Raw genomic sequence first — 23182 nt, 5'->3', positions numbered from 1 at the left:
GGTGGTCCTGCCCGACCATAGGTGACGCCGAAAGGTCAGGGAAGACCAGCGGCCCACCCTGGCAAGCAGTAAAAGCAGCACCGGCGTTTTCACTTTCAATGCACCTTTATCACGGAAACGATGTGACCAGGTACATGCTGTAACGCTGACGCCACAACCGATTCACCAAGACAGTTACAACTTCTTCATAAGTTTTAACAGAGTTTCATTGTCACAAGCATTGTTCGATACGTAAAGGCGAACAATAATTGCGTCATTCTCTTCACAGAAGCGTTAAGAGCACAGAGGTTGACCGCGCTGAAATTTACGTACAGTCATAAACGAGAGATCCAGACATCTCGCTTAAGAAACGTACGTGCACTGAAGCTTATAGATGAAAGATTGATTGATTTGTGGGGTTTAACGTCCCAAAACCACGATATGATTATGAGAGACGCCGTAGTGGAGGGCTCCGGAAATTTTGACCACCTGGGGTTCTTTAACGTGCACCCAAATCTGAGCACACGGGCCTACAACATTTCCGCCTCCATCGGAAATGCAGCCGCCGCAGCCGGGATTCGAACCCACGCCCTGCGGGTCAGCAGCCGAGTACCTTAGCCACTAGACCACCGCGGCGGGGCTTATAGATGAAAGAAGACGAAAAAAAGAAAGCCCTTACAAGCCCAGGCGCTATGCCGTAGCACCTGTGTATGTTTATCACACCATACTGTGTCGGTGTTCTTTCGTGCGAAATGTTACTTTCAGCATGACATTCCAACACACATAAAACGCTGCGTTACGGGCAATGGACATGTTCCAAACAGCACTCACGGTGGACGTCGCCGAAACGGAAACTGTCGCTCCGTGGCCTCCGAAGTTGACCATCGCGCAGTGTTATGTATAGGATCTCGGGGTCTGTGTTTATCGGTATAACTTGCAAACCTTCATCGTGTGCTGCCGCTCAGATCGTTCCTGTGCCCACGCTATGACTCACAAAAAATATGCAACACATCACGTCACCGCTGCTGCACATGCGCCGAGCACACGGACACAAGAACACAGTGCAGATATGTCGAACACCGACTAACAACAGAAGAAATGCACAACGGCAGAGGAAAAAAAAAGGCACACTGTTGAATACGTGTGATGAACACGTATCAACTAGTTCAGCTCTGTGTAATTGTTAAGTTTTAAACGCGTACCGGAATGTCTGTAAGTTGCTATTGTTGTGTTACAGGGGGTATCTATTCTTTTGAACCGAAAGGCTTTTCCCAGATCACTACTCATATGATAGCCCTGATGGCTTTCTTTCAGCTTCCTAAATTGTGGCTTACACGGCTGGCAGACAATCAGGAAGTGCAGAATTTAGAACGCATTATACTGCACCGCTTCCAGAATTTTCCAGGGCCCCTCATACTTATCAAGAAAGAATTATCAAATGACAAGAACGGATGCAATGTCAAATGCACTGTAGCCCGAGTTAAATAAACAAATTACGTTAATAAAATACCCCCCCCCCCTCTGCTACCACTACTTTTAAATTAGGTACATGCGAGTATATTATCGAGGAATTAAGACAACATTTCCATCGTGGGCTAACAGTTTTTCATGTGGTTGGTGTATACACCTAGGATTTCTTCAGCGAAGGCCGTGATGACGCTCACAAACGCTTCACACTGCGGAAACCACAACAAGTGCTTTGTCGTGTCTGTGCGCTGCACGATAACGTGCTTCGTAAATAAATTCGGTCGCACTAAATGGGTTTGCATCGTCGCGAAACTGTGGGGCCAGGATAACCCAGATTCTTCAAAAACTTCAGCAGAAACTGGACAAGCATCTGAGTGTCCACTTGCTTGTCCCAGTAGCCCTGCTCTTGACAAATCTTACGTAGGTCATTTATGAGCATAAATTCGTTTGTGATTTTTATAATAACAATACTTGTTGGGGTTTAATGTCCCAAACCCACTGTATACTTGAGAAACGCCATAGTCGAGGGCTCCGAAAATTTCGACCCCCTGGGGTTCTTTAAACATGTACCTAAATTTAAGCACGTGGGCCTCAAGAATTTCAGCCTCCATTGGAAATGCCACTGCCGGTTCCGGGATTCCATCCCCTGACCTGCGAGTCATCAGTCGAGTGCTTTAGCCACTAGATTACCGTGGCGGGTATCTGTGCATTTCACGCCAGGGTGCATTGGTCGTGGGTGGTAGTATGCCTTTTTCCTTGCGCATAACAAGCTTTAAGTATAAGAATCTCTTTAAAACGCGTCATCATTCATCTGAGCGCACAATAAATTATTCTAATGATGACAAACACGCAATTAACCTTCTCGAAAGTTCCTAATTTCTGCTCATATTCGAACAATAAAAATAAAAGCTTGAGCTGGGATAACGACCCTGTATATTTCATTTATCTCGTAATATACACCACACCGATAACACATGATTTCGATGTTGTATTCACCAATTATTTGTTATCCTGACACTCTAATACAGATATCTCATACTCTTAACGTCTTTTCAACAGCAAAGTGCCAGGAGCCACAAGATTTTCCCGGAGGACTCAGCTGTGGCACTATTCGGAATAAAATGGGTGCGGGACACGCTGTTCTGAATGAGAGCGGCTCGTCTGTTCCAGATTGTGCTTCGGTAGTCAACTTTCATTCTCGGAAATGCTATATCTGCGCATAAACATCAAATTGCGGCGACAAGTAATCACTTGCAAAAGAGGCAGCACGTGCGTCCACCCACCGTTGAATCATTGTTTTTTTTTTTACTTTTTACAATGTGTTCAAGCTTCACGAGAACAGTAAACCATAATTTCTGCTGTTTCCGAATATTTTCATTTTGCGAGTCCCATGTAACTGAAATGTTACAAAACTTTATTAAACGTTAAATGTACCCCACTTACCATGGGAATCAATGCTATGCGAAGCATGCATTGGAAAGGTGAGTTTGGTGTAGTTTATTATTAAGTGAAACATTACGAAATGCCTCTATAGATATGTACAAATATTTTGTACCTTAGTTAATTGAACGTGGTCTTAACGGAATACGCATATACGAACGTGTCTGCGTTTTGAAATGAGTGGCTGACATCAATACCACGAATTCATTATCATGATCACAACTTCTGACGTCCCATGGCGATGTACGCTTCGAACATGCAATATTAGTGTGACATTGCCTATTGTATTGCGAAGCCTGTATACACGACGCATATGTTTGTGAAGCATGGCGTTATTTTCACTGCGTTTCCAAGAAGAACTGCGTTTCCAAGAAGAACCCCACACCAAAGGTAGGGTAGCCAACCGAGGCAAGCTTGGTTAATCTCTCTGCCTTTCCTCTCTACTTATCTCTCTCTCTATCTTGCGTAAACCTTTTTGCGACGATATCAAGTCGCAAGTAAGGCATTTTCCGGTATCCTCTTTTATCGTCTTACCTTCAGTGTATTCTGTTTAGACAGATACCAAAGCTCTGCACTTGTCAGATGCGTAAATCAACTAAATTATGTCGCAACGAACATTTAAACTTGCATTCATTTTTTTTTATTACCCGATAGCCTCGCTTCTGATCTCTGCAGGCGAATGCGATCGCACCGATGTGCATTCTGTCCTGTTGTAAACAGTGTACACGTGTTTCGTGACGCAGTTACGCAAGAAGTATTCTTCGCAAGACGCATGACGAGCGTCCAATGCGTCTTGCTTCACCCACAGCACGCAGTGTCGTCCGTCGGTATCCTCCTTTGTCGACTCTTTCTCCACCTGTAGCACTGCAAAAAAAAAAAAAATGAACCCTCGTTATTGAAATGTTGTATCGCGTAAGCTGTGCGTGGTCGCTTGTAGAACAAGCAGCCCATCTCCTACCAACGTAACCAGTTTATCAGTGGTGGTGCATTTTCATGGGGATTTTTTAATAGGGTTTAATGGTCCAAAATCAATTCGGGCTGCTGGACACACGGTATAAAAGGCTCTGAAAAATTTCAACCACTTGAGCTTCATTAAGGCGCACTTCTGTTGCGCAATGAGGAGCATCTGTAGGGTTTGGCCCCTTTTGATATGTGGCTATAGGGGAGACCCACGCCGAGGGAGCCGCTGCGGAGCGTGGCGCTGTCAGTCAATGCGGGGAGAAAACTGGTTACTCGAGTCGTCGCCCCTCCACTGTCCTATTCAACGTGCCTTGAAAACGCGTTTCTTTGCTCGCGCGCAGCACGCGTTCTGCACGTGTTTTTGAGAGTTTCGCGTCGCGTACGGTGCGCTCTGACCGCATTTATTAGGATGCCGCAATTGAGGATTTTTTTTCGTGGCAGCAATTTAGTAAAAGGGCAGCGAAGCGAGTTGTAGCAAACGACGCCGTCCTCGTCAGAGCGAAGTGCGTTTCGCAAGTGAAAGACGACGCTGTTTACGACGATAGAGGTGAATAAAACTTTCTGTACGTTCATTATTATATACTTGTTTTATTTGGTTTACTCTGTGTACTATGCACTATGTTTGTTCCTAGATGGATGGGTAAGGCTGCTTCTCGTGCTTTAGGTTAAGCGGTGCTTTAGGTTAAGCGGTTAAGCGCATTGCTACAAAGGCATTTTATCTTGGTCACGTATCAAAAATGCACCGTGTTGTTCGGGCTGCCCCTGCACACTCAGTAACAATTAGTACACTGTATCTGCCAACGAACGTGCAACAACGGCTAATGCATTTTTTTCTTTTTTTCATAGTTGTCCAAGCTTTTGGCAACCACACTCTTCCGTCGGCGCTACGTAGATTTAAAAATATATAACAACACATTACCAATACCACATGTGCACACAGCTTCAACTACTACGTCCCCAACAATATCGAATAATAGTAGCAGCATAAAATATTTATGCACTATTTTTTAACAGTGCTCTAAAGACGGGCGTTGAAAATCTATACTTCTAAGATGGGGACGTGCATCTCCAAGTAACTCGATAGATAAGAGAAACGGTGGCGCTGTAATTAACACACGTAATTTTGAATGTATTGTGCGCGTGCTAATGTTTATGAAAAAAATTGTTTACATACTTTTTTCGGCGCACTGCTTTAATCCATTTCTGTCGTCTGCTTGTTTCGTACCATCGGTTTGGGAATTGGTAGAATTTCACTGGCAGAGTCGACCTCTTCGTGTTTGCATGGTTATTGTGACAGTTGACGACGCAGCGATGTCACCCCCTTTTCTGTTGGGGTGACATCGCGGAACGAGGGACGTTTCACGTGCAGCGCGTGCTTCGCAAATGCGTGGAAGCCAAAGGGAGCGGAAGGGTCGGAAGGCTTTACTGTTTTGCGCTTTTTCTGGCAGGGGAAAGGCAAGCGCTGGCGTCGCCGGGCAAACTTGAGCGGGTCTCCCCCATATCCACGCTGTAGATTTTTCGGGGCAAAGATGGCGGAGTATATATTCTGAAAAATGAATTTGAACCTTTTGACGAACAGCTCACTTGTATTTTCTTGTCCTCCAACGATGGTAGGAAAAAAAAAAGAAGAGAGGGAGCGTGACGTCAGGTGGTCGGCCTTGAAAAACCGTGTCATTTTGAAGCCGGCATTGTCGGCCCAACACGTGACCTTTTGCTCAAAATCACGCCAGCAATGAGACTTGCAGATAGTTTGAAGCACAGCACCCGGTGGCTTTTATTCGAAACGCACTGGTTCGGCACAGACAGGCTGGCTCACGCAGGTGTTTCAAAGGCTGTGTTCCAATACTCCCCGTAGACGGCTAAATACACAGCTAAATGGACGGCGGCCATCTTTAGTCCCGTTCCAATTCTCATGTAGCCGGCAAAGTAGACAGCTCCGAGAAGACCGCATCGTAGACAAATACGATGCAGGCTACTTTGCTGTCAAAACAAGATGGTGGCTCAGTGAATCACTCAGGTAGATTGAATCTCGCCAGAATGGCCGTCTGCACACAAGCAGGCACTTCTCCAGAAGCTCAACGTGAGTAGCGTTCAATTTTTTTTCAAATTTTACCACAAATTAAGCAAGAAAATACAACTTTTTTGTTTGTACACTTTGGATTTCTCTTTTCGACGCGAGGTGACGCCTCGTCGCGTAAGAGCCGTCTAAACGTGTTCCAATTCTCGGACAGCATGGGCTCGGTGCTGTCTTCCAAGCAGTCTGCCCAGGACTGTCTACGTGCTGTCTAAGAATTGGAACACAGCCAAAGACGGAACAGCACCGAGAGTACTAAAACCTACCGCAAGCTCTGATGTTTTAATCGCGTGTTGGGCCGGCACGATGGGCTTCACTCTCGCGACGTGACGCTCCCTCTTCTTTTTCTTCCTCTATGCTTCCAACAATATCTGGCCCGGGACTGACTTCCTGTTTTACCCCTTCCCGCGTGTACGGTAGCAAACCGGGTGCAACTTGGTTAACCTCCCTGCCTTTCGTTTGCTGTTACCTCGCTCTACTTCCAGTTTTACAAATATCTATAAAAAGTCACCTCGCAGAAGTAATGAGCTTATGTAAAAAAAAGGTTACCTTCAAACTACCGCGCCAATTTTAACTTCTGGCGAGGTGCCCGGTTGCGTGTAGTCTCTTATTTGTTTTTTTTTGTATGTGTAAATGCCAGAATATTTTTGTTTGAAGTGCCGAGATGACGGTGCTTGCGAATTAGCACAAGGTCTCTTGAAGGTCACTGGCAATGGATGCCCAAAGCACTTCACGCCTAATTTTGAAAAAAGGGAAAAGGACGAACAAGAAGTCTTTAACACGATCGATTGAGCCGAGGGAATAGCGTTTCCTTGCAAACCCTGGTTTACTATACACTACGAACTAATTCTGGGCAAGCTTCGGTGTGCTTTAGTTTTCTGGTCATGGCTCTTTAACTCCCACCAGTGTAACAAAGGGAAAGTCTTTCCACGTGGTAGCTATAAGGCTCCGGATCTTAACCATAGACCATTTTGGCGTAAGAACTACACTGAAAGTTTGAAGATGCTATCGGTTGCGATTGTCTAGGGGTAATGATGCTTGATATGCTATCTCACAGGTAGCGCCATCTAGTCCCGACCATGGCGGCCATTTCGATGGAATTGAAATGCTGGAGAGGCTCCGGTGGTTAGATTTGGAGCCCGTCAAATACACCACATTGTAGAAAGCCCCGTCCACTACAGTGCTTGTCATAGTTACAAGCAAAACGCCAACAATTCTAATCAGTCACTATGAATAATCTGGCTCCACAGATAACGACAATGGCTTTGTCGCCTGGCAAAAGCAGTGTAGCAGACCATGCTGCAATTTTAAATTGCTTTCTGTTTCTGTTCATACTATGATCGATGTCGGAAATCATCTATACGTCGTGAGGAGATGAGACACTGTACAGTCTGTGCTGCTCACGAGACGAGAGAAAATATCCGCAGATTCTACTGAGTTGACCTGGAGGTATTGTTTCGTGGTGGCGGTAGTGGTTGGAAGGAAAACAGAAGAGGCACTTAGTTCTGCAACCCTTGGGAGACCGCACAAATTCTGCCTTGACACAGCCAAGGCACGCCGCAGTTTGACTGAGTCGCAAGCAACGCTTCCCGCTGCACTCTAAGCCAAAAATGGCCAAAATGGGAGCAACGGCTGTTTTTACTCCTTCAGACCGACTGTTACTCTCCGAAAAGACCAAGCGGAACAAGATGGCCGACTTGTTCGAGAATGGGGGAGGAACTGTATTCATCTTAAGTTTGTAAGGGAGCAACGGAAGGAGGAACCGCTGTAAATGCTCTCGTCACGCAACGGTTACTCCCCGGCAGGACACCGCACACAAATATGCATGCCGCCCACATTGATATTCATGGGCCAGGTTATTGTTTGTTCTGTGTGCCAAACTTCACCAAACCAAAACAGTGATTTATTTTAGCATCCGTAGATAATAAGATAGCAGCGCTGGCTGAACACAGAAGGCCTGAGAATACAGTACGGCAAATACCTAACACACGCAGCAGCAGAATGGAGAGTTGGCACGTCAAAGCGGACCGAACGACGAAACACGTGCAAAACAACGATAAAAAAAGCCTAGACACGCCGTTCGTCCGCGAAGTAAGGGCGTCAAAGTCGATCAAGCACCGAAACACGTGCATAAGGACCCCCCCCCCCCCCCCGCCCAAATATATCGGAGAAGAAAAAAAAAAGCGGACCCAGACGCGCTTCTCATCAGCCATTCACTTAGTAGCACGCTTCACCGTGTAGTTTGAGGGCAGAATGACAAATCTGCGCCATCTGCGCCCGCACGACAAGTGTGGCGCTAGTGTAGCAAACGATGTAAGTTACAAAGTAATTTTTATTCAGTGTTTATGTTGACTAGCACTAAACGAAAATTACACTCAACTTTTTATATTTATTTATGAGTTTTAGTGTACCTCAGTTTTTTTTATAATTGTATTAGGAGAACACACTGAAATTATTGCGCTGACGCCTGTGCTGCCACTGCTCGACGTTTTTTTTTTTTTTTTCGGCGCAACTAGGTTCGCGTTCGCACTACTTACTCATTTTCATATGGTCTGTGGTTGGCGAGCACATGGACGTGCGAGCTTGTCAGCTATGTTTTGATCGTGTGTGTGTGTCGCAGATTTGCGTTTCTACTTATTCGTGATGAAGGTTAGTGTATATTTATCTTTATGGAGCGCGAGGTAGTTGTGGATTTTGCTGCTGGGTGGAACAAACACATCGTAAACACGTCTTCAGCTATCTGCAAGCCTGTTCGCTCGTCGAACAAAGGACTGTGCATGCATCAGCGTGCAGGTGAGTGGCATTTCCAGCAACATTTAATGCTCTTACAATACATTGTTGAGTGGTTGCGCTATTGAAAGAGAAATGATTTGCTCTTATTCACCGTATCCATTGCTAGCCGTATCGGACTAAATTACCTCTATTACCGCCTGCATACCCTCTTGCTTCCCCTGTCACCACTGCAGTGCCAGTGTACTTTTGCAGTTAAAAGTTCATTTCCGCAACACTACCTCGCTTGAAAAAACATTGCGGCGGGGTTGTAGCTGCATTCATACTGGCACTTTTCTACCATTGGCTTTATGTAATGTTAACGGCTGAGTGTTGGGGCCTTGGGCCACATTTTTTAGAGATGTAAAGTGTATGTAAATCAGTAAGTGAACAAATCATTGTCGCATCACTTCACTGGCATAGCCAGGCGGTTGCGCACAGAATTTTTTTAGACCGGGCGTAGGGAGCCCAAATTGACGACCATATTCGCTTGCCCGGCCTATTCAGATAAGCGGACCCCCCCCCCCCCCTCCCCGCACGCCTAAAAAAAAAATAAAAAAATCTGCCCACATCACTGCGTCACTTGCTTCACCTCTGCGCTGAACGTACTATTTTATAAGCGCACCATCAAGCGAGCAGTTTACATGTTCTGTTTACATATTGACAGAACAATTGGAGAAGGAATGACCCAAATATTTCAGATTTCTTTAGTGATGCAAAACCTTAGCAAAACTGAATATTGCAAAAGACAATCATAAATGCTGTATGTTCTCGTTAGCGCTGTCATTATTCTGCATCATGAAATCTTTATGCGCTGTGAAAACTTGGCATGCCGTTGAAGTCACATATCGACGTTAATACCAATCGACGAAAATTTCGACAACCTCAATAACGCTGTTTGGGATTTGCCGCATGCACATAATTAGGCTGATTCCCACTTGGCTGTTCTTAACCTGACTTCACTGCTACCAAATGAAACAATATTTGATGCATGTCTTTAAATTTTTTTCAGGGATATGACACAAATTTGGTTATACTGCAGATAAAGATGCTCCCAACGATGCTAAAGTACAGAAAGCAAGTGAATTTTGGTAAGTGCAGACTTTTTGTACTACGTATATGAAAGCATCGCTTTTTAGGGGCAAACTGTGCATGTGTTGGCCAGAGAATAGTTCATTATGCCACATGGTTACACTGGCACTGACAATTCGACATGGCTCCGCTGGCCTGTGTGTGTGCTCACACTGTTACCGTTAAGATAAAATGTTTATGTTTTCATTGCAGGGATTGCTGTTTGTACTAAAAAGCCAACTGCCAAGATTTGTTTACGCTGGCACTCCTAAAAGTATGCTTTCCCTATTTACATGGATTTTGGCTTGTACAAAGCATAACACTTGGGCCTAGATTCACAAAGCTGTCCATGCGCAGGCCTTCATAACAGCGTTTCTTGACTTGCCTTTACCCTGTTTTCTGCAGATGTTTCGTGGGTTTAAAAATGCCACAGCATGTTGGCCTCCCCCACTCTGAAATATTCGCGTTCAAAGTTCCGCAAGAGTGGGCTTAACTTTCTTGTGCACCTCTTTGCTAGTCCAAAATACTGAAGTGTTATGCTCTTACTAGAGGTGGCAGTGTTTCTAATGTTTGTATTTCTATCACATTGACCAAGTATGCGATCTTGGCTTGACTGGTAGCACATCCTCAACAAATGTCTTTGTGGCACATGTAGAAGGCAGTACAAAATAAATAGGCAGACATTCACACCGGGAGCTAACTTCTAATAATGCTTTTTTTTTTTTTGGAAACCGTGGTGTGCTTATTCCAATTTGTCTAACAAGCAGTAACCTGTTTGGCTGTGAACCAACAAGACGTTGAGCTAATAAAAGCTTCACATCTTGTTGCTCTCAAATATATATGTATTGGCAAGCTATCTGTGACACTGCCAAACAAAGAATCAGAATATCTGTGCATGCCTTAAGATATATTGCTTCGTTTACATATCTCGTGGCTGTGACTCGTCAACCGAGTGAACAAATGCACCCTAGTTTTCTAAATTTAAAGCATTTTTTGAAGGTAGCACGGTCTACATTTATTTGTCTATAGTTTTGTCCAGCCGTTTGCGTCAGGTACAAAGAAATATACTGAAGATTATCATGTAGCCTCTGCAAATGGTTGCTTTCAAGCAGGCTTTGCATGCTTGGCTTGTGCCTACAGGTATTGCACAATTCAAGGCGCAGCAGCGTATGATAGAACAGTGGATTTGAGAGCAACTATGTGCACGAGCTAAATAAGTATTTTAACATGAGCGGACGGTACGTGTTATTTGCCACACACATGACCTCATTTAGAATGCCCATTGGTGAATGGGCTCATAAAAATGTCACTCAGCTGTGTATAGGAAACAAGTTAACTGAACCTAAGGGTATCTTTAACTGCTACAAATATGCCTTGTTGAGGTGCTGCACATTTTCTTCCAGAATATTGCTGTCTGAGACATCATGTGAAGAGCGTCTACCACATCAGCATTTATATGGCTTGCCAAGTAACGTTTGGCCGAACCTTCCTTTTTTTTCACATTTCGTTTTGCAGTAGACATCCTAGAATGTAAGCGCTGCTGCAGTGTGTGTGACATTGTTATGAATTGATTCTGGCATGTTTAACCTCACACTTCTATTTTTTTTTCTTGCAGCAATGAGATGCTTCACATATGCCTGCGGTGACGTTCTGCTGCGCTAGCCTGATGGAAACACCAGCTGCGAAACTTGAGTTCTTCAGAATTGGAGAAGTTGCCCTTCTCTCACCAATGATGACACAGACTGCCCTATGCTAGAAATCGAAGATTGTTTTTCCACGGATGACGCAGAAAACCTTTGATGTATTATGGTGTTTGTTTAGTGCTGGCTGTGGTGTGGCGAAGTCTACTTTTACGTGTGGTCACACGTCGCCTCATAAAAAGAACAAGAAAGCATTTATTTTCCTTTCAATATTGTCCACTTTTTGTGTTAGAAGCACCCAAGCAGTGCTCTTCCAAGGAGCTCTCGCCATGTGTTAAGCGTATGACAAGCATACTCGAGATACTCATTTCCCCAAGGAGTAACTGGAAGCATGTGCAGTTGGTTTTCAGAGAGTAACTGCGAACACGTAGGAGGAACGGTAAAGAGTAACTGTTGCTCTTAGAAGAGCAACTGGTGGGAGTAATGGTTGGTCGGCGGGGAGCAACTGGTGGGAGTAACTGTTGGTCTGCAGGAGGAACTGGAGGGAGTAACTGTTCATCCCCCGAAGGAGGAACTGAAAGGAGAGCAACGGTTCCTCCCTCTGCAGTTACTCCTTTTAGGAGAGTAATGGGAGTGGCAATGCAATTGCTCCCTGAAAGGAGCAACCCCTATACCCCTGTTGCTCCGTTTTGGCTCAGAGTGTGTTTGCGTGTCTTTTCACTCGCGATAGTACGTACCTGATGAAGTCGCTTCCGCAAACTGCAGTGCACGTGTTCTAGACACTCCGGTCAATCGAATGAGGGCTCCTCAACGTTTCACATCAGCACGAAATTTCAGTAGAGGAAGAGCACAAAACATCGGTTTGTAAAGTTTCGTGTTTATTTGCGGAGCGTCTGCTTGCGTGACAATGCAGGGTGTTGCTTCGCCGCGCTCGCAACAGATGGCGCGACCCGCTTTTCAATATAGCAGCACTGTCTGAGCTTGCTGTGTTATGGTGTATAGCACCATAGAAGTTGTACCTCCTAAAACTGAAGATATATGTCTAGTGGCTGAAGTACTCAGCTGCTCTGCCGCAGGTAGCGGGATCGAATCCCGGCTGCATTTTCAATAGAGACGAAGGCCCGTGCGCTCAGATTCGGGTGCGCGTTAAAGAACCCCAGATGCTCAAAATTTCTGGAGCCCTGCACTACGACGTCTTTGATAATCATATGGTAGTTTGGGGACGTTACATCCCACATAGCAATCAACGCGCACACCTAATCCTTGCTTAGCTCAATGCTCACTGGATCATGTTTGAAGCAGCGGTCACAGCGCCATACCTATATTTGGTTAAGGCCAAACCTCATAAGCGCGAAAGTGCACGCGACAGCGACAAGCGACGCGGCGTAGATCGGCTTCGCACGATCAGTCGCTAGCGCAGGCAAACCTCATTCACGCGACGGCTTCGGCGAGTGAATTCTCCTGTTGCTGGCATGAGGCCGTCTACTCGCACCAAGAAAACCGCGTAGCGAGCGGTATGCAATTTAAAAATAAGATATATTGTTGTGTAATGAAACGGGAAGTATTCATTATTGCCTTACAGCACTTTTTATATGCACATGCGTAATAAACACTGCGTTATTTTTTGTTGCGCATACGTGACTCGGGCAGGGTCACGTGCACCTATGTAGTCTTTGTCTTTTCCGGTATTTCGCTATTGGCTGCTTGAGCCCAGCACTTCCGGGCGATGAGCGACGGTCTCCAAATCTGGAGAACCGAGCGATCGCGCGAAAACGAGCACGCGACACGTCGCGCGAACGCCCTGTTTCGTCGCTCATAGCGTCGCTCGTCGCTGTCGCGTGCATTTTCGCGCTTATGAGGTTTGGCCCTTACTGGTTGCACCCGGTAAATCTGAGCGAAGATGTCGGCTCACGTAGCCAGACAAAGATAATTAGACTCACCCGTCCTCTTGGCTCCAGCGTAGGTCACCTCCATAACGCAGCAGCTTTTCTCCGTATGCAAAAATTTGTACGACATTTGGGGGCCGGCTAGAAAAAAAGTAAAAACGCCCTGTAGAGCTTACCTTCGAAATAGCTATACTCCCAGTAATACAGCGCAGCCAAGCGAAAATGACGTTGTTCTCATGTGGTACGGCAAGCGCTTCGCACATGTCCGCCTCGGTGGAAAAATAGCTACGCTGCTCGGCTGCTAACACGATCGTCATGGGTTTAATCCTGGCCCCGGCGGTCGTATTTCGATGGAGGCGAAATGTTCTTAGTCCACGGAATCTTATAGTTAAAAAAAACATAATGCACGGAACACTGAATTCGTCTAAGCCCTTAGAAGCTACAATCTTCCGGTAAAAGGAGATCACGGGAATTAGTACGTTTTCGTCAGGCGGTGAATTCCCAAGTGGTTTTCTAGAATAACGTCAATCTGGAGCTTAGTCTGTCGCGCCTTTTCCCGCGTAATGAGAAAGAGGAGACTTTAATCTATAAACGACGAATTATACCCCGTAACAACACTAACGCTGCTAATTCCACAGCTTAATGAACAGTACTCTGAAAATGAAAAAAAAAATACGCTGAAGTAGATTTGCGATAACGATGATCACTTGCATTTTGCGGGCATCTTAGTTAACCATAGCGATGGCATAAACGGAATAAAACACCCCACAAGTCGAATCTACGTACCCGAGTCTTCTGCAGTTTTCATGAAATTAAATTCTCCATTCTCATCAGGAAAGGCTACTAGTCCCTGGTCAATGGACATCCTGGAACGACAGAATAAACAAAGACTGCATACCAACTCGTTGTAACGTAAAATCAGGTTTGTTTAAAATGCGTGCTTTATTGAGCGAAACAATTAACAGGAGACATGGCTACCACATAAACGACTCATACGAGACAGACCGGTGTCAAGGAGCTAGTAGTAGTAGAACTAGTAGTCTTGACGTGGTATAGAAGCAAAATTTTCGCAGCTATATTCATTTTGCTAGATTTTTGTGTGTGTTCCTGATATTACGACACAAGCTATTCACCTGCCTCGAGAAAGGACTTGTACTTTTTTTTGTTTACATAAACATATATGAAAACTTGGACCATCTCCCCGAAGGGAACCCTGATGGAATGCGACGCTGCAGCGTTGCGCACGTGTGGCGTCACGGTTTGAACGGCGCAAACGCGGATGCTGCTGTGAGTGCTGGAAAATTCGTTTGAAGCGATGGCCCGCGTAGGTTTTGTAGGTGACACGTACATACGTGTTTCAACGCGTACGTTCGGCGTGCGTCTTGTTTACTCCGCGTGAAACGACGAGTCGGCGTTGTAGGGAGATGGTGCGGGCGTACGGACGAATCACCAGCTGCGGGAGCCACGGCGAGCGTGACGAGGGAGAGCGTGGCGTCAGCGCGTACAGCGAGGGGAGCGTAACGTGAATGCGCAGCAGCGGTGTGACCTACTTGGCACCGCCCCAACACTTGCGGCACGCGGCGCGTTGTATGGAGGGACAGCGTTACACATGCTAGTAAAAGAGTTGTTCGCATCTGATAAAAGTGGTTCATGGCCATCAATTTCTACACTAGTCGACAACTTTCCTTGGCATTAGAGCGAAAGCTACAAAGCCCAATCGCGTGCGTTCTGCCACCAGTGATTGTCGTTGTACGTTAGCACCCGTATTTTCAACGTGAAACATATCTTTATTTTTTACGTGTAGCTATTTAAGGCAGGACGCAACTCGCACCATTAAAATATTAGAATTTGCTTTAATGTATTTGTTGTGATTTCACGCTTTTGAACACGCGATAAAGTCCTGCCTTTTTACGTGTACCACAAACGCTGATCGGCGTCTGCGTCTACGTGAAGCGCTGATGGTGCACTCCCGTCACTTTTCATAGCGTTACATAAACGCTTGCCAAATAGGGCCACTTCGCGTAGTGCTACGTGTGCATACGTTACGCGCCCTGTAGCTTTCCCTTAAGTGCCAAGAAAAGTTGTCGCCGTGTGTATATGTCCGTGTTTTTCCGCCGAGTTTTCATCACGAACTTCCACTCATTTCGCTGCCAACTGATTCCCTAAACTGACTTCCATGATACAATAACCGAAACTTTATACATGGCAACGAGTCAGAAAAAACATCATGCAATTTGAAGCAGGTCCGCGCCGGTTGTGCCCAACTGGAAGGAAAACTACGGAGCTCAGCAGCCTGCCTCGTTTATTCTTTTTTTTCATTCTTCTCCGTGTTCTTGCTATCTCTTCTTTCTCTCTTTTTTTGTTCTCTCTTTTTCTCTTTACTTCTTCATTTTTTCTCTTCCCAATTGTTATTCTCTTCCTTCCCAGTATTCATATCTCTACGCTTCCACTTTCTCTTCCCTTTAGTTTCATTTTCTTTTCTCACTTTATTTTTTTATTCTCTCTCCGTCTCTCTCTTTCTCTTCCTGTCTTCTCTTTTTTTTCGCTGCCTCTTTTTTATTTTTTCTCTTTTTTTGTCTTTAATCATTATCTCACCCATCGGAGCTGTTACAACATCACACCTGAAAAAATCGACTTAATCAGCTCCACAGTCAAAAACGACAAGTCCTGACTGGGGCTTAGAAAGTCGGAATAACATTGGAGAAAACAAAGACGTACCCTAATTTCATTGCCCTGAAACGCGCACATCTCCGGTACCATCGACTAAGTGACGCTTACTAAAAGACAACAAAACTAGTCATTACAGGGGCAGCGTGTTACCAAAACTACGTTAACGTATTTTTGGTAGCGTCGCACCATTCACCAGCCTTGTGATTCATGAACGTGACCACTTGTTTTGCGGTGTGGTTCTCGCTGTTCTTCAGGACTGTGGTGGTGCGGAGGCAGTCTGACACGTTGTTACCCAATGGATCATAATTCCTCGCGATCACGTGCAGAGTCACTCCCTCTTCTAAAAACTGAAAAGAAAAAAAGTCTCCAATGTTGTATAGGTGCGACAAGTCGGTGACGGCGAGGTGACCGGAGCTTCAGCAAGCTACGGGAACACGTTACGGAAATACGGCACTGTTCCTTTCCGTATGCGCGTACAATGGTCGCACTTGCGCGCTCATCAGCTGGTCTCGTGTTGCCGCCTTACCGTAACGTGTTTCTGTAGCTTGCTAAAACTCTCTAGTGTACAGTAGTCAACACGAGAGCTCCGACGCGCGACCTGGACTACCTTGATCTATGCCAGCCGCCAAGTGCTGGGCGCCGTTGCCGAAATAACGCCGCAGCATGCTTGGCTAGTCTGTCTGCACCCGTGCGTAACATCTCGGCAACACAGCCCAAAGCTACACAGTCCTAGCGTCGACCAACCTGTTTCAGGGCACTTGCTGCCGACTATACTACGTACAATTTAAGCCTGGTGACTCGCGCAATAAATGCGCATGAAATGTAGCTGTCGACGCTGCTCACCTATTTACTAGAACCAATTGTATACAAAAGAAGCTGCTATGGCAGTCTTAGCATTGCACTTTAAATTTGCAAACACTGTACAAGTGAAATAACTCTCGCACAGTGAATGTGGTCATATGCATATATATTCACCATGCAGTTATGTCAAAACTGAATAGCTTTTCGCTCTGAACGAGCCTGAATTGGCATGAAAGAAATCCAGAGAAATGCTTGTAGTTTTTTTTTTATCGAACAGTATGTACGCTTCTCCGTATTTCAAACTAGATGAAAGAAACAAACTTTTACAATGTTTCGTAGACATTGCAGAAATGTAGAAGTATATTCGACTTCAGTACTCTGCAGTGTGTTCAATTAAAGCCTTCCTTCCGATCTGCATGACACAACGTTGATATGGTAGCATTGTGTACTCATCAAACGTACTGTCTTAAATATTCATGCGCACTTCAACACCTGCTCTCTCTTTCCCTTAATACTCAGAATTTGTGAAATGTAAGGTATACTCGGAACATTCCTATATTGTTGCAGAGGGTATGATGAGTGTTTAGGCGATCATTACTGTTTTGGAGCCTCGTTCAATGATTACTCACATTAACTGCGAAGCATTTCTTAGCAAACTTCGGCGACATTGAACAAACCAATCTATCCATCTATCCATCGTCTATCTATCTATCTATCTATCTATCTATCTATCCATCTATCTATCTATCTATCTATCCATCTATCCATCCGTCTGTCCGTCCGTCCATCCGCCCATCTATCTATCTATCTATCTATCTATCTATCTATCTATCTATCTATCTATCTACCTACCTATCTATCTATCTATCTATCTATCTATCTATCTATCTATCTATCTATCTATCTATCTATCTATCTAATCTATCTGTCTGCCTGTCTGACTAGCCGCCTACGACTTTTGGCTCTCCTGGCGGTTTCTATAACGGTATCAACACCAACATTGGTATGGCATAACGTTACTGTATGACGAACATAAGTGACTAGTCATAACATGAAACTAATGGCATGTATGTCATGAATGCCATGATTTACCTTTCATGGTCTTGCTGCTCTTGCGGTGGTTTCATTCACATGACATGCTACAAAACCTGTATGATATGACACGACTGCACGGCGAACACAAGCGAGAGACCATAACACGATAATCATGACGACAAAAATAAATGACACGTCCAACCATGATAACCATGACATGTGTGTCACGTAAAACTTGATTACATGCTACGCTCTTAGTGCGCTCGCGGTCGTTTCTCTAGTATCACATACACTAATCTTGATGTCACGTGACGTCAATTAATGTCGAAGGTATATGATTGGTGCAAACATGATAATCGTCACATGCGTGTCGTGTAAAACATGACTACATGCTACGCTCATATTACGCTCACGGCCATTTCGCTAGCTCCAAATATATCAAGTTTAGTATCACGTGACGTGAATTGACGACAAAGGTAAATGACACACTTAAACATGATAGTCATGACATGGAATTCATGTACGGCATAATTTACGTCCGCCTCGTAACGTTGTGCTGATTTGAAAGTGACGTATCAACCTTCCTCATACGTCATTCGCATTTCATCGATTTCCCCTGTACGTTGGATCTGCCAACTTATTTTTGAGATTTCGTGATTCTTTCGCGAACCTCTTAATCCAGAATTCCACTTCGTTTGTTTCACTATGGTCTGCATTGTTTCTTGCAAAGTTATTTACGAGCACACTTACACATTTTTTTTTAATTACACTGACATGTTTATAACATCCCCTTACAATATGCGAGAAAACGTTTTTTTCGTATCCCAGATAATAGGCCGTCCACTTGGTTATAGTAATTTGGCCTTACTGTGCAACACAGCCGGGCTGTATAACAGTATTAAGGCACTTGGCAATGCATGGACAAAATATTTAAATACATATAGATTATACAAATGTGATCTCATTGTTGAAAGAACTAATCATCGTATTTGAAACGAGTTGGACTATCCCTAAGAAACATTGACCTGTAAGCACGACTAACAAGCCAACTAAGATGAGGTATTCTTAGTTTTGGGACGTTAAACCCCACATATCAATCATATTCTTAGTACGTCTCAGATCAATCGCCGGTAACAGTATTACACTGTAAAGTAATCGTACCTACGAAAACAAACTTCGTAACTATCATTGCCAAAACTTTTATTCCCTTCATTGGTGCTGATCTATTCTTTTTCACGTGAACGCTACTGTATACTTACATTCCATCCATCCAAATGTGATTTCGTGACTACGCTGACACCCCCTACAAATCCAAAGGCAATGCACCCGACGAGTGTGCTAAAGGACAGCAGTGTAGTCGTGCCCATCGTCGCCGCCTTGTGAACACTTCCTTTCAGAGTAATTGGGAGTGACCTGCACGTAAATAACATGATGGCACAATCACGAACACACACGCATGCATTATATATATATATATATATATATATATATATATATATATATATATATATATATATATATATATATATATATATATATATATATATATATATATATATATATATATATATATATATATATATATATATATATATATATATATATATAAACCTGGGAGCGTAGTTACCGACTCTTCTTTGTCAACTGGACATATCATTTCCACACACAAAGTCCTCATCTATACACATATGATAATGTACGTGTGTCAGCCCAAGCTCTACTCGAAAAAGCGGTTCCTCACAAGTGGTAGAGGCGCTTTGTGATCCCCTAAAGCTCTCGCTTCAGGCCTGCTTGGGTCACCATGCACTACTGCCTGCCACGGCCACCCAAAACAATTCTGATTCGTGCGACACGACCACCTCGCTGCCGCATCCGCCTTCCAACTTGACCACCAGCAGCCGCCAGCGTGACCCACCAGTTTTCTCTGGTATGCAAGGTCTTGACGTCAAACTCTGGCTACAAAAGTTAAACCATGTCGTACAAGTGGAGCAACTCCAAGAAGTTGCGAAAAGGGCCTTTCGAACAATCGAAAAAAACATTGTAATTCTCAATCACAAATCTCAGTGTAGGCATCAAGCCATCACTATGACTGCGACGGCTTGAACATGTAGAGGAAATAAATTTTGCCTCTTTCTCTCTGCTGCGTAAATCTGTTGCGTTCTTCACCTTCGAAATATGCGAATTCGCGGACAAAAATGTTAATGCTTTAAATGAATGAATCCATTTCCTTTTCACGTCGTACTTGCCACCAACTCAAATAAGATGCTGTCACTAGCTTCCTTTTCAAACTGCCACCTCAAATCAACAGAAAGCAAGGTTCGAGAAAAGTGAAAAACTCTGCGTTCGAAATTTCGCTCTCGAAAGAATTCGACTGACACAACGGCAGCACCCTTTTAACAAAAGTTGTTTTCAAGAGAGCCGGTGATCCCTTTGCTTGACGCAGTTAAGAAGGCCGACCGAGCACGACGCGGATCTTTCTAGGCGCACGGGAGCAGCTATTCACACAAGAAGGTCAACAGGTTCTCTCACGCTCACCTTTAGTTCGAAGAGCGCAGCACATCGCACAATATCACGATATCCTCTAACAAGGCAGGTGTCACAAGCTTCATTATGGCATCGCCGATTCTGGTGCAGAAGTAATTCTATACACGTGGTCTATCATCCCAATTGTTACGCCCGTGAAAAACAACACAATGGCTTAGTTGTTTGAACAACGCACGAATCTAATCAGTGAGATTATATGTGGCATGCGGTATAGACATGCTGTTTTTTTCCGTTGAAATATTTTCGCTTATTTATTTATTTTTGTAACATACTTTTTTTAATTTTGTAATTGTATTTGTAGTATATGCTCGTTTATCATTCATCTTTCGAAGTAACTTCGAGTCCCTTCCATGGTGTTGAATGTCTTCAGGAAAAAAATAGGTTTGATACGGCAGCATTGAAATCTCTCCGTTATGAAATCAGTGCGTTTACTTTACTGGACATAGCCGGCCAACGAAATCCTTTCCTCACATTTCTTCTGTCGGGAACTGGAGAATGTAGGGGCTATTTAGCGTAGCTGGAAACAACTCACTGTGATCTATTTACTGGAGCTCACAAAAACAGCATCTCTTAATACGCGGCCCACGTGCTTATACAAGTGAGCGCAAAGACCGATAATAGGGGTTTTCGCTCTTTCCATGACTCCAATAACGCGAAGACGTATTACCCGATAACGTGCCCAGTAGCTGCCAACTCGTCAAGTAGCTCCATCTATGGAGAATGGAAGACAACCAAGAAACACGCAATCTACGAGGAGTGAGTCTCTGGGAACGCTACGCCTACAGCATTGACTATTTGAGTACGACTTTTGAGAACAGTGCCGAATAAATAAAAGTAAGTTTCTGTTGAAGCTCAAGGACATGAATGTCGAGCAAATCAGAATTAGGGGACCCTAAAGCTTCGCCTTTAGGAGTTGAACGTGATAGCGACATCCTGTTCCTAGTGCGTATTTCAAACACTTAGTGCATAAAACCTTTATGAATTCGCTATGCGCACCCACTATACGTAGCCTTAAGGAAATGGGCACAGTAGCGTGTGTCTTTTGTAGGGGGGTACCTGCTTTCAACCACGGAGCCATTATGATCATCCCATATTCTGACGCCCGTTGGCAATGGACGCTGATAGCACGCATTATTACTGCAATATTTCATTGTTACATTGGGGAACATGTATACAAGACGCGTGTGTTTGTTAAGCATGAAAGCCACTTTCACTGCATTTCACAGCAGAGGAAGCTCTTTTCGCTGTTTTCACAACCAGAGTAATATCCCTTTAGACATTGTGTTGTATAAAATTTACATTGAAACGTCCACTGCACATTTGTCGACTGGACCCTATGTATGCTGTATGCCATGTATATGTATACGTAAGCCGCATTTGTATTAAATACCATGTAAGAAAAAAAGGGGAGTGGCCAAAAAAAAAAAAGAGGAGTAACCAAGAGGTAGAGCTTCCGCTTGCCACGCCAACGACCCGAGTTCGATCCTCACTCGGAACAGAACAACCCTGCTTTTGTGCCCACTCTGCTCCTGGATATTTTTATCATTTATTTTATTTGCATCGTTCTCGATTTTTCGGTCCCGAATAAGATGATCATTTTTCGCTCACAACCAACAACGCCGACACCGACACCGACACCAGAATTTCTGTGAAGCGAGCTGTTTAACGCTATCGCTTTAAACGCATCAATTCCAAGTTAGCGAACTACAGAGCGCATGATAGCCACTTGATAGGTTAGAGGTACAAGGCATCCGCATTCAGCGGCGCGGCCATGATTTCTGGACGCGCGACTATATATGCCAGTTCACTCCCGGTATTCCAGTACAAGCAAAGTATCTTGCGTATAGCGGTATGCCAGATAGACTATAGGAACCTTTAGAGTGAACATTAGCATTAATCAACAAAACTATAGCTGGTATTTCATCCAGCTATTTTGCGGTCCGTAGTGCAGTACCACAACCATATTAACCAGCGTTGTCAGTGAGTGCCAGTGTTCAACAGTATATCAGGCACATATGAGCAGAGGCATTCACGCAGACAGCATACCACTAACCACGGTGTTCTAGTGGTTTTTGTGGTAGTAAGCAACTGACCCGCAGATCACGTTATCGACACTCGGCCGCGATGGTCGCATTTGTATGCAGGCAAAACGCTCGAATTGTGTGTGCACTTCAAAGGACCACAGATGGTCGCAATGCATACGGATTCCTCAAGTGCGGCGTCCCTCACGAAATTCCTGTGGTTTTGGGGGCGTAAAATACCAAGAACCATTGTTGCTACAGATAGCACACGGGCGCTTCGCGCCATTCAGCTCATAATGTCCTGCAGACTGCATGGTATAGCTGTGTAAGAACTTACACGTATACTGCACCCCTGCCGTTCTTGGGCTTCCGCTTCTCAACGTCGCACTGCGTTGCGCTCCAGAATGAGCGACCCGTCAAACAAACGGCGTTTTTATGCTGCGTTGGCTACGAATGGACGTCGCTATCGTTTTAGAAAGTGAGCGGACCTTAAGGAGAGCTGATTATGGGAGTTGATTGTGGAGCGTATGATTTTCAGTCCTCGAACAATGGATCTGGCCGATAGTGCATGGAAAGGCGACGTGAGCACATCACTGTTTCATTTAGCTATGACTCCCCTTTAGGATTAGATATGATCATATGCTGTACTTCATGTGATATATCAGTGTTGACTGCGTGGTTGCACTATACGTCTCTTTCCAAGGACACATGTTGCTATTGCGAAGCTTTCAGCAACTTTGTAATCTGCACAGATGTCTCAACAGGTTCCATTGCCGAAGTCTCTCGGTGGAGGCCTAATCGCAAGTGCGAGCATTCCACCCCGCA

At 44.6% G+C, this 23182-nt stretch overlaps 1 protein-coding gene across 2 annotated transcripts; it reads right to left on the bottom strand.

The window, feature by feature from the left end:
• Positions 1-3503: 3503 nt before the first annotated feature.
• LOC119167951 (uncharacterized) lies at positions 3504-22823 on the bottom strand. Of its 2 annotated transcripts, none has more exons than XM_075866850.1 (6): positions 22695-22823; positions 19052-19205; positions 16143-16303; positions 14073-14152; positions 13341-13427; positions 3504-3750 (listed from the first exon to the last, which is right to left on the bottom strand). In XM_075866850.1, the coding sequence occupies exons 2-6, from the start codon at positions 19157-19159 to the stop codon at positions 3530-3532; spliced, it is 657 nt and encodes a 218-aa protein (XP_075722965.1). In that variant the 5' UTR covers positions 19160-19205; positions 22695-22823; the 3' UTR covers positions 3504-3529. The 2 variants fall into 2 exon arrangements, with proteins under 2 accessions (XP_075722965.1, XP_075722966.1); XM_075866851.1 differs by lacking the exon at positions 22695-22823 and adding an exon at positions 20328-20346.
• Positions 22824-23182: the final 359 nt, after the last annotated feature.

This window comes from Rhipicephalus microplus, chromosome 6, assembly GCF_043290135.1.
Source record: "Rhipicephalus microplus isolate Deutch F79 chromosome 6, USDA_Rmic, whole genome shotgun sequence".
Classification (NCBI taxonomy): Eukaryota; Metazoa; Arthropoda; class Arachnida; order Ixodida; family Ixodidae; genus Rhipicephalus; species Rhipicephalus microplus.
This window is presented reverse-complemented; position numbering and strand designations above follow the sequence as displayed.